General features: G+C 64.4%; 3 protein-coding genes across 7 annotated transcripts in view; 1 reads left to right on the forward strand and 2 right to left on the reverse strand.

The window, feature by feature from the left end:
* Window positions 1–2771, reverse strand: part of CASKIN1 (CASK interacting protein 1) — a 28854-nt gene extending 26083 nt beyond the window's left edge. The window contains 1 exon segment of the mRNA XM_056503225.1: window positions 2678–2771. Within this exon segment, the coding sequence (XP_056359200.1) occupies window positions 2678–2771 (94 nt within the window).
* A 2479-nt stretch (window positions 2772–5250) lies between these two features.
* On the reverse strand, window positions 5251–11799 carry LOC130259070 (hexosaminidase D-like). 5 transcript variants are annotated; one of them, XM_056502997.1, is made up of 16 exons: window positions 11481–11541; window positions 9265–9389; window positions 8956–9133; window positions 8641–8746; window positions 8281–8512; window positions 8069–8178; window positions 7665–7752; window positions 7420–7584; window positions 7144–7327; window positions 6885–6956; window positions 6574–6778; window positions 6410–6492; window positions 6139–6217; window positions 5891–5992; window positions 5681–5770; window positions 5251–5581 (listed from the first exon to the last, which is right to left on the reverse strand). In XM_056502997.1, the coding sequence occupies exons 4-16, from the start codon at window positions 8733–8735 to the stop codon at window positions 5398–5400; spliced, it is 1689 nt and encodes a 562-aa protein (XP_056358972.1). In that variant the 5' UTR covers window positions 8736–8746; window positions 8956–9133; window positions 9265–9389; window positions 11481–11541; the 3' UTR covers window positions 5251–5397. The 5 variants fall into 5 exon arrangements, with proteins under 5 accessions (XP_056358972.1, XP_056358968.1, XP_056358970.1 ...); XM_056502993.1 differs by lacking the exon at window positions 9265–9389 and having other exon boundaries at window positions 11481–11799; XM_056502995.1 differs by lacking the exons at window positions 9265–9389; window positions 11481–11541 and adding an exon at window positions 10602–11036.
* A 656-nt stretch (window positions 11800–12455) lies between these two features.
* Window positions 12456–16761, forward strand: MLST8 (MTOR associated protein, LST8 homolog). The gene is made up of 8 exons (XM_056502998.1): window positions 12456–12770; window positions 12863–12914; window positions 12985–13147; window positions 13240–13315; window positions 15050–15202; window positions 15282–15406; window positions 15857–16020; window positions 16265–16761. The coding sequence occupies exons 1-8, from the start codon at window positions 12642–12644 to the stop codon at window positions 16381–16383; spliced, it is 981 nt and encodes a 326-aa protein (XP_056358973.1). The 5' UTR covers window positions 12456–12641; the 3' UTR covers window positions 16384–16761.
* The last annotated feature ends 11 nt before the right edge of the window (window positions 16762–16772 follow it).

Raw genomic sequence — 16772 nt, forward strand, 5'->3', positions numbered from 1 at the left:
TTCCAACCTGGAGGAGCCACTGGCAGCACTGACCTCACAGGGAAGGAGTCAGCTCCCTCCAACACTCCACAGCCAAGGAACTGTGGATCCTCTGCACAGCACACCACGGCACACCATGGCACAGCATGGCATGGCATAGCATGGCTCATCTCCCACTGCCCGAAGCCTCAGGTGCCCGGGACAGGGATGGCACAGTGGGCATGGTGCTCCTGAAGACACCCCATGCTCCCACCCCACCCCATCCCATCCCATCCCATCCCATCCCGTCCCATCCCGTCCCGTCCCGTCCCGTCCCGTCCCATGGCGCTGGAGCCAAGGGGAAAACGCCAAGTCACCACATTTCTTCGAGGTAGCACCGAGAAGGAGGGGACAGGGAGGGAAACAGTTTGCTGCCAAATCCCTGCATCTGATTTGCGCAACTTTCAGACAACCTCATCAATTATGGATGCCCGGGAAGCAGGCGCGGTGCGCGCTGCGGCCGGCCCGGGCCCCCAAACCCGCACTCACACCAAACGGGGCCCCATGTCACCATGGCAACCCGCGCTAATTCACGCAAGGATTTTTAAAATCTCATTTATTAAACCCCACATGAATCGGATATTATCCAGATAACAGAGCTAAGTTACAAATCTTGCTGGGGAGCGCCGCAGGCATGCGTGGGACCGGAACTTGGAGGGGACGTGGGGAGAGCGCGGCGTGGGGACAGCACAGCCTGGGGACAGCGCGGCGTGGGGACAGCGCGGCGTGGGGACAGCCCTGCTCGGTGCTCTCCCACTCCATGCACCGCTCCAGCTCCACTGCCATGGCCAGAGGTGCTTGTGCATGGGTGCTTGGGTACACAGCACCCACTGCCACACATGTGGCGCCGCTGCCAAACGGGAGAGTCGGGTCCAGTGGGGAAATGGCCCCAGATAAGCCTGGCACTGGCATCCAGCACAGCTGGAGGTGGGCAGCCCAGCAAGGGAAGGGGGAGAGCATCCAACCCCAACACCAGGCTCAGCCCCTCTGGGTGTTCCTTGTCCCAAACCTGTGATCCTGGCCCAGGGAGCACTGCTGGCCCCCGTGGCCATCCTGCCTGGTATCCACAGGGCTCAGCAGTGGGAGATGCAGCAGAGCACTGGGAAGGACAGGGATGCAGGAGAAGGTGGTGGCACTCAGGCACCTCTGGTTGTTGCCACAGCAACGCCAGCTGTGTGCCCAGGCCAGCAGGGACTGGAGAGGGGTGTGTGGGCACAGGCCAGGCGTTGTCCCCATACCCACATGCTGCCCCAAGAGGCCACGGCAGCAGCAGCATCTGGAGTGGGCTGGGATGAAGTGAGCTCTGAGCTGGAGGTTCTTCTTGCCCTGCAGCAATTGACAGCAACAATGGCACTGGGGACACGGGGACACCACGCCAGCCCTTCATGGCACAGGGAAACACTGGCCCCACCGTGGACACGGTGGATGCAACACCAGAGCAGGGACGTGGGGAACGCCATGCCAACCCTGCTCAGCACCAGGGCATGGGGCACCGTGCTGGCCCTGCTTGGCCAGAAACAGCCCTGCATGACCAGGGACAGGGGACACCTCACCAGTCCTGCACAGCACCAGGGAAAGGGGGGTGCCCACATTTGGGAGGTGCCCACCCTGGAGAGAGGGACAGTGGGCACAGCCATGGAGGGACTGTGTGTCTGACAACCTAGAGGCACATCAGTGCTCCCCGTGGTCCCTGTCGTACCCAGGGATGGTCCCCAGCCGCCCAGTTCGTCCCCGGCACCAGGCCTGAAACCTGCGGCTGCATCAGCACCATGAATTATTCAGTCCCGGGCGGAACGCCTCGACGGAGCAGTTACATCCTACAGCGAGTAGATACTCATGGAGCTACACACACGTACACCCGGAGACGCACACGGACAGCCACACGCACGCCCCCGCAGCCTCACACCTGGCCACGCACCCTCGGAGCCGCGCACAGCCCAGCCGCAGGGATGCACCGGGAGATACCCACGGAGCGACATCCAAACACCCCCTCAGCGAGAAACACCAACAGCCCAGCCAAACACACAGATGCCAGGGTACACACCGCCACGCAAACACCCCACGCACCCAAACACAGCCGCACACGCACCCGCGGCAGCGCGGACACACGCAGAGGTGTGCGGGCAGCGAGCCCCGCCGCTCGCCCGCCCCGGCCGGGCACACTCGCTGCACGCACACGCAGATGCGCCCGGCGCTGCCCGGCCGCAAACCCTGCCCAAACCCCCGGGAGCACCGGGCCCGGCTCCCGGGGGGTCAGGAGTTGCTCCTGGGTGCAGGGCAAGGGCAGACCAGCCGGACCCCGACTGCACCGGGGGTGCCCCGGGACCGGCGAGGGGACCCTTCGCAGCGGCCGCGGATGCTCCGAGCCCCGCCGGCACGTTCAGACCCGCGCCGGGCAGCGCCCCCCGCCCCTCCCGGGGACCCGCCGGGGGTTCTCAGCACGTCTACGGTCCCCGCCCGCCTGCGACGAGCCGAGGAAGGGCCGGGGATGCTCCGGGGCGGGCAGGGCGGCATCGCGGCCGGGCCCCGGGAGCAGCGCTAGGATGCGGCCCCGATCCGCCGCGCCCGCTGCTGCGACGGCGGTGCCCGTGTGTGCCCCCCCTGCGAGTGTCCCCCCGCACCGCCGCCCCCCGCCCGGCCCCGCCGCCGCCGCACTCACTGGCTTTGCCGGGCTTGGGCCTCTGCAGCAGCTTCTGCACGGCCGCGATGTCCTCCGCCTTCACCGCCTGCACCAGCTCCTGGTCCTTGCCCATGGCTGCGCCGCGCCGGGGCTGCCGGCTGCGGGCTCACGGCCCGAGCATCCTCCGCGGCGCGGCGCGGCGAGGGGCGGGGGGCTGCGGGGGGCGGCTCGGCGCGGCTCGGCACGGCTCGGCTCGGCACGGTGCAGCCCCCCCGCCCAGCCCGCCCGCTCCGGAGGCGGGGGCGGGGGCGGCGGCGGCGGCGGGCGCCCGGGGCGGGGCGCGGCGGGCCGGGGGGGCCGCACCGGGAGCGCGGGGGGCAGCGCGGGAGAGGAGGAAGAGGAGGAGGAGGAAGACGAGCAGCAGAAGGAGGAGGAGGAGGAGGAGGAGAGGGCGGGGGCCGCCCGGTGCTGCGGGCGGAGCGCGGGGATCCCCCTCCCCGGTGCGGGGCCCGGGGGACTCCCCGGTGGGAGCCGCCTCGCAGTCGTGGCGTGGAACGAGCTGGAGGGTCTCAGCGGCCGGAGGGGACGGGGGGGAACACGGCTGCCCTGCTTGGGGCCTTTTCCTCCTCGGGGAGGATCCAGCGGGGGTCCAGCAGACCCCCTCCCGGGGCACCCCGTGCTCCCCAGGCCGGCTCTGGGGTGCTGCTCCCCGTCCCGCCTGGCCATCTCAGCAGCCTGCGGTGCCGGTAACGGGAACCGGGCAGGAGCAGCCTTTCCATTCCTGTTAAAAAAGCTCTCATTACCGCGTCATTTTCCACTTTTATTGACACTATGGCCGGTGACATTCGTCCCTTTCACTTGTAAGGCTGAAATGACCGAGACATTAAGTTGCGGAGGGTTCCCGCCTGGTCCGAGGGCTGAGGAAGCTGAGACACCCGATAGGAAATGGGGCCAGTGATGGACAAACCGCTAATGTCCCCATCACGGGGACAGGGCAGGGCACGGACATCACCCGCATGAAATCAACCCAAATTTCGGCCCTCCCGGACAAGTTCCTAGCTAAAAGCCTCCTGGAGTCCCGGCTCCAGCAAGCCGGGGTTGGGGGACATGGGGCCAGAAGGCTGGTAGCCAGCTGGCCACCACAGCGCTGAGCGCTGAGGGGTGCAGCCATCGGTGGGTTCAGTGTTCGGGGACCGGGAGCTGCAGCCCCGTGTGAGCGCCCGTGGCACACGGGAAGGTGGAGGAGGGAGCCCAGCTGTGCCCTGATGTCCCCGGCTCGCCCCGTGCTGCTCCGTGCCCCCCGAGCTGGAGCCCAAGGGACCCTGCACAGCCCCCAGCCCCCATCTCCGGGCTGACCCCCCTCAGGGATGGTAGGGTGCGTCTCCTCTCCCCACCCCCACTTTCCAATCCAGGACATTTGGGTTGCCAGCACGGAACGCCGTCTAATCTGCCCTCTAATCCCGCAGCCGGGCTCTGCACGGGGCCCTGAGCCGCGGCCGGGCTCCCGGGGCTGGGGGCTGGGGCTGGCGCTCCGCACGGGTCGGGGGCTTCCTTCACATCTGCCACCACCTGATCACAAACGAAGAGCCTCAACAAAGGTCCCTTTGTGCCCCACGGCTCCCTCCTGCTGGGCCCCCACACTCAGACACAGCACAGACACGGCACGGGGCAGCTCCTGCCCCCACGGCCCCGCCGGGCACCGGGAGCTCTGTGTCCGGGACACGACACGGGGCAGCAGCGCCAGGGTGTGGGGCGGTGGGGTCCCTCCTCCCCTCCTCAGCCGGGTTTTGCGGGAGGAGCTCCAGCCCGGCGTTCCTGCGGATCCCTCGGGCTCTTGCCAAGTCGGGTTGGTCTTTGCAGAGTAGAAGAATGTGCAGTGAAATGTCCCCGTTCCTGCCCTGCACACGCCGAGCGAAACCAGCACCCGGAACGGGCAGAGCCTGGGGCACGGAGGGTTTAGGATGGGCACTGTGGGCAACAGTGGAAACCTGACTGTGGGAACTGGAGACAGCCCTAGCAGCAGGAGGGCTCATCCCACGCAGAGATCCCCCTGCACAGCTGCCTTTCCGATGGGAAAGGAGCACAGCAGAGCCTCTGCCTGCACTCGGGGGGCAGGGGGGGGCTGGGAGCACAGGGGTCCTGGGTGCTGGAAAAACAGAGAAGGAAGAGATGAAGGCAGAGTTTGGAGGCTGAAGAAGCCACCGCTGTGCTCACACCCCTCCCAGCGACCAGAGACTCACAGAGACTGAAAACCCGCACAGGGTTGGGGAGTGAGTGCTGGTGGGAGCCTGGCAGGGCGCCTGCATGTTCCTCTGTCCCTGCTCCATCCCAGATGCCAGCCCCAGCCCTGGGCATGCAGCACGCAGCAGCCACAAGCTGGATCCTGCCCACGGAGGGCACGGCCGCCCTCGAGGCCAGCACGAGGCACACGAGTGTTCCCAAGAGCTCTGTCACATTCTGCCCTGTGGCCGCCAACCCCTCCAGCTCCATCAGAGCCTGAGCAGAGGCCCAGGGGCTGTCACAGGATAGGTCCCAGCCCTCCACACCAGCCCAGCTCCCTCTCCCTGCGCAGGGAGGAGCAGAGCCGTGGCCTCCCTCAGCAAGCAGCAATATGTACGAAAATACTTTATTGTGGAGGGGGGAGTGCAGGGGCTCTGTACAGTGCAAACAGCAGCAGCAGCGCTGTCACCAGCAAACAGACACACGATGGTGGCCCCCAAAGCCCAGCCAGGGGGCAGCAGGAGCCGGGGGCTGCAGCCCTAGGTGGCCTTGGGCCGGCCATTGAGGCGGATGATGGCCCGGTAATCCCGCACCAGGTCCCGCAGCTGGTCCAGGTAGGGGTTGACGTTCTCCTCCATCCACTCCTCCACTGTGTCAGGGAAGTAGATCCTGTCCAGCTGGGCATGCAGGTCACGGACAAAGCTCTCCCAGTCATCGTGGAGCCTGGAGGGGAGAGAGCAGGGGTCCAGCTCCCTCCTGTCACAGCCCGGGACCCCTCCCAGCCCCATGCAGACTCCTCCCAGCCCCCAGCTCCCCACGTACTTCAGCACTTTGCTGCCAAAGCTCTCCATGTTGCGGGGGTTCCCAAACTGGCGCTTCCGATGGTAGGGGCTGAACCAGCCCTTGATGGCACTGGAGAGGCACGAGGGACTTGGGGGCACAGGGGCCACCGAGGGTGGGGAGCTGTGCATGTCCCTCCCACAGAAAAACCTGGCCAGAGGCACCAATCCCACTGCTCCCCCTGCCTGTTACCTCTCCTCCTCCAGTGCCTTAAGGATGCTCTCCTTCAGGTGCCCATTCACCTGCTCCACCATGTGGTAGATCTCCACCCCAGGGAACGCTCCCCTGCCCTCGCTGGGAGAAGGGAGGGGAAAGTGAGGATGGCCCCATCCAGTGGGGTGCACTGGACTGTGTGTGGGACCAGGGCATTTGAGTGCCCAAGCCCACTTCCCTCCAGTGCATCCCTTCTGATGCAACTGCCCCCACCACGTGCCACACACCAGGTGCTCTGCTCCAGCTGCACGCTCTCCAAGCCCAGCACATCCAGGACTTTCCTCTTTGCCTCTTCTGTGAAGCCCCCTGAGAGGGTAAGAAAAGAGACAGAAGAGCTTGGGATACCTCACCATCAGGCTCACCCCAGCTTCACCACACCCCCAAAACTGAGTGAGCTGAAGCTCTCCCTCCTCTGCCTCCCACCTCCTCCCAGTGCCCTGCCCAGCAGGACGAGGTGTGGCAGGCAGTGGGAGGTGAGAGCTGGGCTGGGGGGCTCACCGTTCACCAGGGTCTGCAGGCAGATGGCCAGCGAGGGGATGCTGACTGGCAGCAGCTCGCAGAGCACTGAGTAGTGATCGTACCTGCAGGACAGGGACAGCCACCACCTCTGCACCGTGCCAGCATGGCTCTGTGGGCACCGGGAGGGTCCCACCAGCCCTCACCTCTGCCAGCCGGTGAGCACGACGCCCTGCAAGCGCAGCGGGGCCAGCCGTGGCACAGCCTGCATCACCTTCAGCCAGCTCAGGTGGTTTTTCAGGTGGTAGCTCAGCGGGGTCCAGGCCTGCGCTGGCCCCGTGGTGCCCTTGAAGGCGCTGGCGAACCAAACCGCCTCGAAGCCGCTCTCCACGTACTTGGTGAGGAACGGCACTGCAGCGAGACAGGCGTGAGCCACCAGTGCCACTGTCCCCAGGAGGCTCGGGGGGCTCAGGGGGTGTCCCCCCACCACCCCCAGGAGCTTGGCACGTCACCTTACCGATCTGCTCAGCCTCGAAGTCGGGCGCGTAGAACCACACCACGGGTGAGACGTGCTTCGCTATCCCGGACTCTGCGGGAAGAGCAGCGAGGGGACGTTGGTGCCAGCAGCAGGAAGGAGCCACGGGCTCCTCGTGCCTCCCTGAGACCCACAGGGCAAGGCATGGGCTCCTGCTGGAACTGGGAAAAACGCCTGCCAGGGTGGACACAGGGTGAGGAGCCTGGCACAAGTGCCACCACGGCTGTCCCTGTCCCCTCACCCCGCAGGGCTCCCACGCTGATCTTCCTCAGCATGTCGTCCCACATGAGCACCCGCAGCCCCCAGTACTGCGCCGTGAGGAAGCCCAGAACCTCCTTGATGTGATTCAGGTACATGGTTCCCACGTCTCCCTTGTTGTGGCTCATCCAGTTCTTGGAGTCCATCCCCTCCCCGAGATGGAAAACCTGGACTTGGGGGAAGGGAGATGCTCAGCAGCCCTGGGAGCACCCCCAGTGCCTGGGGTGAGGGTGGTGGTCCCTGCACAGCCCCTGCCCACCTCATCTGCGCCGATGTGGATCCAGGTGGAGCGGCGGTGCTTCTCGATCACCTGGGACAGGATGCTCTTGAGCAGGGCCAGGGTCTCGGGGACGTGGGGGTTGAAGCTGTTGGGGAAGCGCTCAACCTCCCGCAGATGCTGATACTTCTCGTGCTTGAGGATGAACTGTGGGGAGGAACCATTAGGGGGGTGTCCAGGGTGAACCCCTGTGATCTGGGATGGGCAGCAGGACTGGGAGCCTCTACCTCCACATGGCCAAAGGTCTGCACCAGGGGAACCACCTCCAGCTTGTGTTGCTCCGCCAGCTGTTGGATCTGTTCGATGTCCTCCTCGCTGGGAGGGCAGGGACAGACTCAGCAGGGAATGCCAGGGCAGAGGGCAGAGCATGGGGACACTTTGCTCTCCTCCCCCCTCCTCTGGCACTCTGCCCACATGGCCCCACACACGTGTGCACTTTACTGAGGGGCACAAACTTTGGCGTGTCAAGGCAGGAAGCTGGTCTGCCCAGCAGCACCGCCTGGCACTCTGACCGTGGTTATCATGGGCACGGGGCCAGGTGGGTCACACCCAGCCCCTAGCACACTGGCACCTGCAGGGGCCACAAGCCCCACAGCCAGCTGGGCACACAGCCCTGTGCGAGCCTGCTCACCTGTAAGCATACGGGGACCTGAGGATTTCCAGCTCCCCCTTGAAGGGGAACATGTCCTCGTACTCCATGAGGACGCCGTTGGCCCCCAGCTGGGACAGGAGGGGGAACACCTGCAGGGTGGGCAGGGCGGGCTCAGTGGTGGGGATGGCACAGTCCAGGTGTCAGCAGGGCCCTGGCTGCGCCATCCCCTCCCTGCCCCTGGGCATCCTCACCTGCTCCAGGTAGGAGACTCTGGGCGCAGCTCCCTTGAGGTCCAGGTGGACCAGCCTCATCTCGGTGGCACTGACATCCCTGGGGACCTGCTGCTTTTGCTTCAGGGCAATTATCTTTGCTGCAGGAACCTCCAGAATCTGGCTCTGGGGGATGATGTCCTGGACGATGTCACCTGTGTCCCCCCAGAACCCGCTGTCCTTGCTGACGTGCTTGTGCAGCTCCAGGGTAAAGCTGCAGGGAATGGAGCAGGGGTGGCATGTCCATGGGGTTATGGGGACACCAGCTGCCCCCAGCACCAGGCACCACAGAAGCACAGCCCAGGGGGTGCCACAGACCCCGACCCCCCTGGGGTACCTCACCTGTCACGGAAGAGGAACTTGATGCCGGCCAAGGCCACGAGGAGCAGCACGACGAGGCGCAGCAGGTTCAGCCGGTGGCTCCGCTGGAAGGCCATGTCTGGGATCTCTGGGGACACACACGGGTCTGCTACTCCACGGCCAGCAGTGGCCAGAGGGACCCCAATCACAGCTGAGCCCAGCCAGACCCACCTACCGTGCCCTGCTCCCCTGCCCAGGGCAGCACGAGACCCAGAGAAAGGCGACATGGGGGCAGCCCCTGTGGCCAGCCTGGTGCCCATCGGGGACGTGCGTGGCAGTGCCCCGTGTCCCTCCTACCTCGTGTGCCCCAGCGTGGGGCCAGCGGCCAGCTCCGCCTCTCCCTCTGCCTGCACGGGTGAGGCCGGGGCCGGAGCAAACAGGGCGGTGACTGCAGAGCCGGTCCCCACCGCGGGTCACTCCCGAGCCAGGGGCCGTGTCACAGGGCGGCTGGATGGGCTGGCATCACGGTGCATCCCTGCGGGTAGGGAAGAGGTGATTGGGAGCCACCCAGGCACATGCCAGCACCGGGATGCTCCGGGGATGGCACCGGCACAGCCACGGCACTGGCGGGGTGAGGGTGGCAGCCCGGACACCCTTGGCACCCACAGATCCTCCAGTGAGCCACACGCTGGCATCACTCCTGCCCTTTCTTTCTCCTGGTTCTCCGGTTCTGGTGTGTTCGGTGAGGCCCGGGCAGGGCAGCGCAGCCGCCGTGCAGCACTTCTGGTGAGCTGCCACCCAAACACACCCGAGCTCAGGGTTAAATTCAGCGCCGGCAGATCGGGGAAGTGAAAAGCGGATTTTGGCAGCTGCGGGTGCCCAAGCGGCTCAGCTGATCGCGAGGGTTTTGTTTGTGTTGCCAGAGCGGTGACACCGGGAAAGCCGCGCTGAGCCTCGGGCTCCGAGTGAGCCCTTTTCCCGACACAGCCCTAATCCCTCCCGACACGCTGCCGAGGGGTGCAGCGCCCGGGACCCCCCGGGCAGCAGGACGGGCTGTGCCAGAGCACGACGCCCAGCAAGGCCAGGGCAGCACAGCGGTGCGCAGGACGGAGCTGGAGCATCCCCGCTCCATCCGCACCGCCCGCTGCCCCCGGGTACCCAGTCCCTCGGTGCCCGTGGGCAGGAGGAGGAGCGGGAGCTGGTTTTTGGGAAGCAGGGTGCTCCCCACGCTCCTTCCCTGCATGGACCTCGTGGCACTGCAGCTCCTGTGCTGCGGGGGACAAATGTGGTACCCGCTCCCTGCCGTGCCCAGCTGGGGATATTCCTGGCAGCTCCCGCACAGCCCTGTGCCAGGCTGGAGATGGCTGCCAGCCCAGGGGTCACCACTGGGCGCTCAGAGGGGACACAGAAGGGGGGTCAGTGGCCCCTGGGCACGCAACATGGGGAGCCCAGCACCCAGGAAGGCCATAAATATGCCAAGTGCTAATGGCGCTGTCATGGGAACACAGCGCCTGATCGGAACAGGGATAAATATTTAGACAGACGCTGTCAGCTCGCCAGGATTCGGTGTTTTTAATGCACGTTATCTTATTTAAATAGGGCAGGTTCCCAGGGCTGGAGCTCCCGGGCACAGCCAGGGCGAGGGCAGGCGGGATGGGCGCAGCGGGGGGAGTCCCAAGGGGCGACCAGGAGCCACCTCCCTGCGCCACGGGGACATCCCTGGGCAGCCAAGGCTCAGCTGATGGATGCCGCCCCTCTAACCCTGCACCTCGTGTTTATTAACGTCACATCTCTGGGGGACGGCGCTGGCACGGCCGCGGGAGGCTCGGAGGTGCCCGCGGCTCCGCACAAGCGGCCAGGCTGACTCACCCTTCCGCCGGCAGCGGGGCGAGGAGGGGCGGCAGCCTCGGAAAACCCACTGCCAGCCCCCTGCATCCAGCCCAGCTCCCCGCTTACCTTCCAGAGCCCCGAGGAGAGGAGGATGGAAGCAAGCAAACCCAAACCTGAGCCAGGAGATGTCTGGGCCGTGATTGGGAGGAGGAGGGAGCCGAGTGTCCCGGGGCTGGCAGGTGCCACTGCGTTCCACGGAGTGCCAGCGACAGTTTCGGGTGCCCCCCGGCTGCCCGCAGCTCCGCTCCGGTGCTCCCCGGCACTGTTTCCATGCCAATCCCCCGCGCCCCGGCACAACCGACAGCGCAGCCACGGGGAGCGATGCTGCCCCGGGCGCGCTTCGAGTGCGCGCTCACACGCACGTGCGCGCGCTCACGTGCTTCCAGAGCCTTCCACGGCCAGCCTGGCCACGACCGTCCCCTGCTGCCAGCCTGTGCCACCCCCCCAGGATGGGCTGCCCCTCGCCAGAGCACACAGGGCTGCAGCCCCACAGCCGGGGGAGGTTGCAGGCTCCCTGTGGGGCTACAGCCCCACAGCAGGACGAGGCTGTTCCCTCATCCCTGGGCAGTCTCATCCCGTTCCCTCCCGGGGTACTGGAGCACACACGGAGCAGCCCCTGGGCGCAAGGGACCCTTTCCACGGCCCACTCATCCCTCTGTGCTGCGGGGCACCACCCACGCCCCGCAAACCCGGCACACCCCACAACGCCCCACACCAAGGACATCCCTTGGGCATTCCCGTGCTCCACGGCACCCTCCAGGCTCTGCTTGGCATCCCTGCGGCTCCTGGCACACCTGCGTCCTCCCGAGCATCCCTGCATCCTTCCGAGCATCCCTGCATCCTCCCCGGGCTTCCCTGGGGAACCGCAGCCCTTCATCCCTCCGAGCATCCCCCCGCATCCTCCCGGCACCGCTTCCCACCGCGGCGCCGGCCATCCCTGCGCGGCTCCGGCATCCCCCGGCCCGAGCATCCCCCGCTCCCCCGGCCCTTACCGGCAGGTGCGGGGCGGCCGCGGGCACCGCCGGGAGCGGGCACGGGCACGGGCACGGGCACGGGCACGGGCACGGGCACGACGGGCACGGGCACGGCCGCCGCCGCCGCCGCTCTTAAAGGGCCCGGTGCCTGCCGGTGCGGCAAGTGAGGAGGAAGGCACCGGGCCCCGCCACCCTCGGCGCACGGCGGGCACCGTGCCCAGCGCCCCAGTGCCACACGCGCACGGCGGCGGGCACCGGCACAGCGCGGAGCCGCCGTCCGCCCTGCCCCGGGCGGCACCGGCACAAGGGGCGGCTCCTGGGGCGGCTCCGCCGTGCCCGGTGCGTGCCCGGTGTCGCTTCCCAGTGCCCGTTCGGGCTCGGTGTGTGCCCAGTGCCCGCCCCCACCCGGAGATGCTCGGTGTGTGCTCTGTACCCGGTGCCCCGCGTGTGTCCCGTGTCCCACGTCCTGTGCCCAGCGTGTGCTCAATGTGTGTCCCATGTCCCATATCCCGTGTCCTGTATCCCATATCCCACATCCTATATCTCATGTCCCGTGTTTCGTGTCCCATATCCCATATCCTATATCTCATGTCCCATGTCCCATATCCCGTGTCTCCTGTCTCGTGTCCCATATCCCATATCCTATGTCCCATGTCCCATGTCTCGTGTCCCATGTCCCGTGTCCCGTGTCCTCATCCCATATTCCCTGTCCCATGTTCCCTGTTCCCTTGTCCCACGTCCCCTGTCCCCTGTCCCATGTCCCGTGTCCCGTGTCCCGTGTCCCGTGTCCCGTGTCCCGTGTCCCGTGTCCCGACTCCAGCACTGCGCCCCCTGGTGGCACCGCTGCGAAGGCGCTCTCCCCCTTCCCGCCCGCCATGGTCTCGCCCATCGCTCCCCCCACACCCCGGCCATGGTCCGTCCCTCCGCCGCGCTGCCGCGCATGCGCACTCCCGCAGGACGCGGCCCGGGGCGGCTGCATGCTCGGGAGGCGCCGCGCGCACGCGCAGAGCCGGGAACTTGAGGGGACCGGGGCCGGGACCGGGGCCGGGACCGGGGGGATACGGGGTGAGGGAGACCCGCGGGCCGAGCCGAGAGCCTGCGGCGTGAGAGAGACCCCGCAGGCTTTGGGGAGTCCCCGGAACGCGGGCGGGGCGCGGCGGCTCCGGGAGCGGCGGCACCATGAACGCGGCGCAGGGCACGGTGGGCAGCGACCCGGTCATCCTGGCCACGGCCGGCTACGACCACACGGTGCGGTTCTGGCAGGCGCACAGCGGCATCTGCACCCGCACGGTGCAGCACCAGGACTCCGTATCCTTCCTTCGCCGCCGCCCCGGCCGCTGGGGCCGCTCCCGCGTTCGGGCCCGCTGCTGGCTCCGTACCGACCTTAACGGCGCCCGCAGCAGGTGAACGCCCTGGAGATCACCCCGGACCGGAGCATGATCGCGGCCGCAGGTGAGCGCTGCTGCCCCGCCGGGCACACCGGGCACCGCGCCGGTGCTCAGCCGCTGCCCGGTGCTCGCAGGGTACCAGCACATCCGCATGTACGACCTCAACTCCAACAACCCCAACCCCGTCATCAACTACGACGGCGTGAGCAAGAACATCACCTCGGTGGGGTTCCACGAGGACGGGCGCTGGATGTACACGGGCGGGGAGGATTGCATGGCCCGGATCTGGGACCTCAGGTGGGCACTGGGGGGTTCCCCCGGGCGGCAGCACTCCCGGTCTGTGGGGCCGATGTCACAGCCCTGAGCGCTCCTCCCTTGCTCTGTCACAGGTCCCGGAACCTGCAGTGCCAGCGCATTTTCCAGGTGAACGCTCCCATCAACTGCGTCTGCCTGCACCCCAACCAGGTGAGGAAGCTGCCTCGTCTGGAGAATCCCAGCTCAGACAATCCTGTGGAACAGCTTAAAGCTCATCCCATTCCACTCCCTGCCATGGACACCTTCCACTATCCCAGGGTGCTCCAAGGCCCATCCAGCCTGGCCTTGGACACTTCCAGGGATTCAGGGGTAGCCACAGCTTCTCTGGGCATCCTGTTCCTGTGGCTCTCTGGGTAAACCTGAGGGGCTGCAGGAGATGGGGTACAATAGGACATGGCTTGGGGGCTTCACAGGATGTGTTTGTGCTGATGACCTGGTGGCTGTTGCAGAGGGACAGCACAGGGGCTGCACTGTGCTCACCCCATCGGAGGAAACACACCCTTGGCTGAGGCTCTGTCCCTGAACACCCCTGGGGATGTGATGGGAGCAAAGCTGGAAGAATGGGGGCAGCTGGGTAGCTTGAGGGTGACACCACTGCCACAAGGAAAAGCATCCTGGGGCCTTTGGCCGTGATTCCTTTCAGGTCAGGTTTGGTTGATGTTCACCAGTGGGTTCAGCAGCTGTTGCTGAGCAGAGGAAGTGTGGGGGCTCTCAAAGAGGCTGAAGGGAGAGCAGGAGCAGGGAAATCAATAGGGATCAATCAGTGTTAATGGCCTAGCTGGGCTTGCAGGGCTGTGGTTTTGCCTGCAGACAGGGTCTTGCAAACCTCTGTGAAGTCCTGAGTAATGGAAATGTTCTCTTGCTTTTCATTTGGCAAATGTTTGATTTTGCAAATCAGGAACTTCAGACTAAATTTGAGATGGGTTATTTGGACCAGACTATCCAAATGCTTTTTTAGTGTCAGTGCTGTGGGAGTGTGTTATGTTAGAGGAATATTGCTGAACATAGGTCTTAGATGGGAAATAATCCCTGACCGAGATGCTGCTGAGGTGCAGAGCGTTGCTTTGTGAGCAGAAGGTGGTTAATTAGACCAAAGATGGCAGCATTTGTTTGGACAGTTCCATGGCTCTGCAGTTCCCTCTGCAGAGATGCTGATCCAATTATCCAGAGATTCCCCATGGCCTGAGTAAAGCCATGAAAACTCTGTACTCAGCATTTACAGCTGCTGAGAGGGGGCTGAGGGTTGAGGAGCCCAGAAAAGACTTCTGTGCAGTCAGATAAATGTATTGAGTGGTGTTTGTCTCCTCAGGACCAGCCTCTGCTCCCAGGGACAGGATTAGCTGTGCCTGATGACCTGATCTCCTCTAGGGATTCTGCTAAAATTGTGGCCAGCACAGGGCTGTCGATAAAGGCCTGATTTGAGTGGAGACATGCCAGCATTGTCTGCTCTGAGCATGGGATGAGAGCCAGGACTCCTGCCCTTGGCTCTTGTCCTTCCTCTGAGAAGGGGAGAGAGAGAGAAAAACCCACTTCAGCTTGTGTTTTTTCAGGTATCTGCACTCTTGAGTGCTTCAGTTGTTCAGTGGCCAACGTTCCCTTTAATGCTGCCTCTCAGACGTGCTGAAAACCACTTGGCTCCTGTGGAGCTGTAGCTGTGCCACAGCCCTGGAACTGGGACAGCTCTGTTCGCTCTGGGCTTCAGCAAATCAGCAAACCCTTCTGGGGAGGGAAACAGCCTTTTGCTGAGTGTCATGGGTGTCGGCTGGGACAGCCAGGGTGTGAACCAGCCCTGAGCTGGGGAGAGAAGAGGCAGGACAGGACCTTGATCCTTAAACCCAGAGCAGGGCTGCAGTGGTGCCAGCTCCAGGCCATGTGTCCCTGCAGGCAGAGCTGATCGTGGGTGACCAGAGCGGGGCCATCCACATCTGGGACCTGAAGACTGACCACAACGAGCAGCTGATCCCCGAGCCCGAGGTGTCGGTGAACTCGGTGCACATCGACCCCGACGCCAGTTACATGGCAGCCGTGAACAGCTCGGTGAGCCCTGCTTGGGGGGGAGCTGGGCTGGGCTTGGGTGGGGACCCAGCCTGGACACAGATCCCCTGTGTCTCTGCAGGGAAACTGCTACGTGTGGAACCTGACGGGTGGGATCGGTGAGGAGGTGACACAGCTGATCCCCAAGACCAAGATCCCGGCACACAACCGCTACGCGCTGCAGTGCAAGTTCAGCCCCGACTCCACGTGAGTGTGGAGCCCCTCACCTCCCTCCCAGGGCAAACACGGGAGGCAGGGCCGAGCTGTGCCTCCAGCTGTGCCTCCAGCTGTGCTTCCAGCTGTGTCCCAGCTGTGGCTGTTGCTGGCTCCACGCTGCAGGTTCCCAGGGAGGAGCGGGACGGGAGGCAGGGGATGTGGCACCACGGGGTTGCTATCAGGGGTGTGTGTCCCACTGAACTCAGCAAGGTTTACAGCCATGAGCTGTTCTACAGCTGGGATCCAACTGCTGCAGTGTGAGCTCCTTCACAGAGTCTGTTCAGCTGGAATCTCCTAAATCAGACAGTGCAGGTATAAGGAGATCTGATTGCAATGGGAGCAGGTCTCCAGGCCATCACTGGCCCTGGCCCAGGTCTGTGGTAACCAGAGGCCCACAGGGGGACAGTGACTGATGAGGTTGCCTCACATATCTCCTTCCAGGCTCTTGGCCACCTGTTCTGCAGATCAGACATGCAAGATCTGGAGGACTTCAAACTTCTCCCTGATGACAGAGCTAAGCATTAAGAGCAACAACCCTGGGGAGACATCCCGGGGCTGGATGTGGGACTGTGCCTTCTCTGGGGACTCCCAGTACATTGTCACAGGTGAGGCAGCACATTTCCACACTCACTGATCTCCAAAACTATTAAACTCCACATACAGAGAAATGTACTGAGCTGCTCTGCCTTACTGGTCATCACCAGCCTTAAGGGTGGCTGAATAAAGCAAGAAAAAATAATAATAAATAATAATAGTAATAATAATAAAAATAATAATAATAGTAAATAATAGTAAAAAAGAAACTTAAAAGTTAATGTATATCCCACTTTTCATTTCACTCTGTTCCAGCTTCCTCTGATAACCTGGCCAGACTGTGGTGTGTGGAGACAGGAGAGATCAAAAGGGAATACAGTGGCCACCAGAAAGCTGTGGTCTGCCTGGCCTTCAATGACAGCGTGTTGGGATAACGGCACGTGTGGCAAGGACAGGACCTCTGCTTGTTTCCCCTTGCCTTGCCAGACCCTCTCCAGAGCCTGGGACATGCACTGTACCCATCCCCTCCCACAGGAGAGGGCTGGGGCTCTGACAGGAGCAGCTGCAGCTGCCTGGAGTGAGAGCAGGCTTCAGCTGCACGCAGGACATTGCTGAAACATGTGTGGCCTCTGAGAGCGGGAATGGGAGAGGGAGGCACGACCCCACTGCAGGGACACAGGTACAGTTCAGCTGCAGGAATCCCTGGGGCATCGACTGCTGACAGCTTTGGATGTTATTGTACCCCAGAGTGGGAAGTAAATAAAAGTCAGCCTTGGCAAGAGATGGGAGAGGCTGAGCAAAGAGGAAAAGCAGCTCTTGTCTC

The sequence above is a fragment of the Oenanthe melanoleuca genome, chromosome 14, assembly GCF_029582105.1.
Source record: "Oenanthe melanoleuca isolate GR-GAL-2019-014 chromosome 14, OMel1.0, whole genome shotgun sequence".
Lineage (NCBI taxonomy): Eukaryota > Metazoa > Chordata > Aves > Passeriformes > Muscicapidae > Oenanthe > Oenanthe melanoleuca.

Bases quoted from the DNA above. Each gene is read 5' to 3' on its own strand.
- MLST8 (XM_056502998.1), top strand. From the start codon at position 12,642: ATGAACGCGGCGCAGGGCACGGTGGGCAGCGACCCGGTCATCCTGGCC. The intron at 12,771-12,862 runs GTATCCTTCCTT...CGGCGCCCGCAG, and splicing joins CGGTGCAGCACCAGGACTCC to CAGGTGAACGCCCTGGAGAT. The intron at 15,203-15,281 runs GTGAGCCCTGCT...GTGTCTCTGCAG, and splicing joins TGGCAGCCGTGAACAGCTCG to GGAAACTGCTACGTGTGGAA.
- LOC130259070 (XM_056502993.1), bottom strand. From the start codon at position 8,735: ATGGCCTTCCAGCGGAGCCACCGGCTGAACCTGCTGCGCCTCGTCGTG. The intron at 7,585-7,664 runs GTAGAGGCTCCC...TCCTCCCCACAG, and splicing joins AGACCTTTGGCCATGTGGAG to TTCATCCTCAAGCACGAGAA. The intron at 7,328-7,419 runs GTGGGCAGGGGC...CCCCAAGTCCAG, and splicing joins TCCACATCGGCGCAGATGAG to GTTTTCCATCTCGGGGAGGG.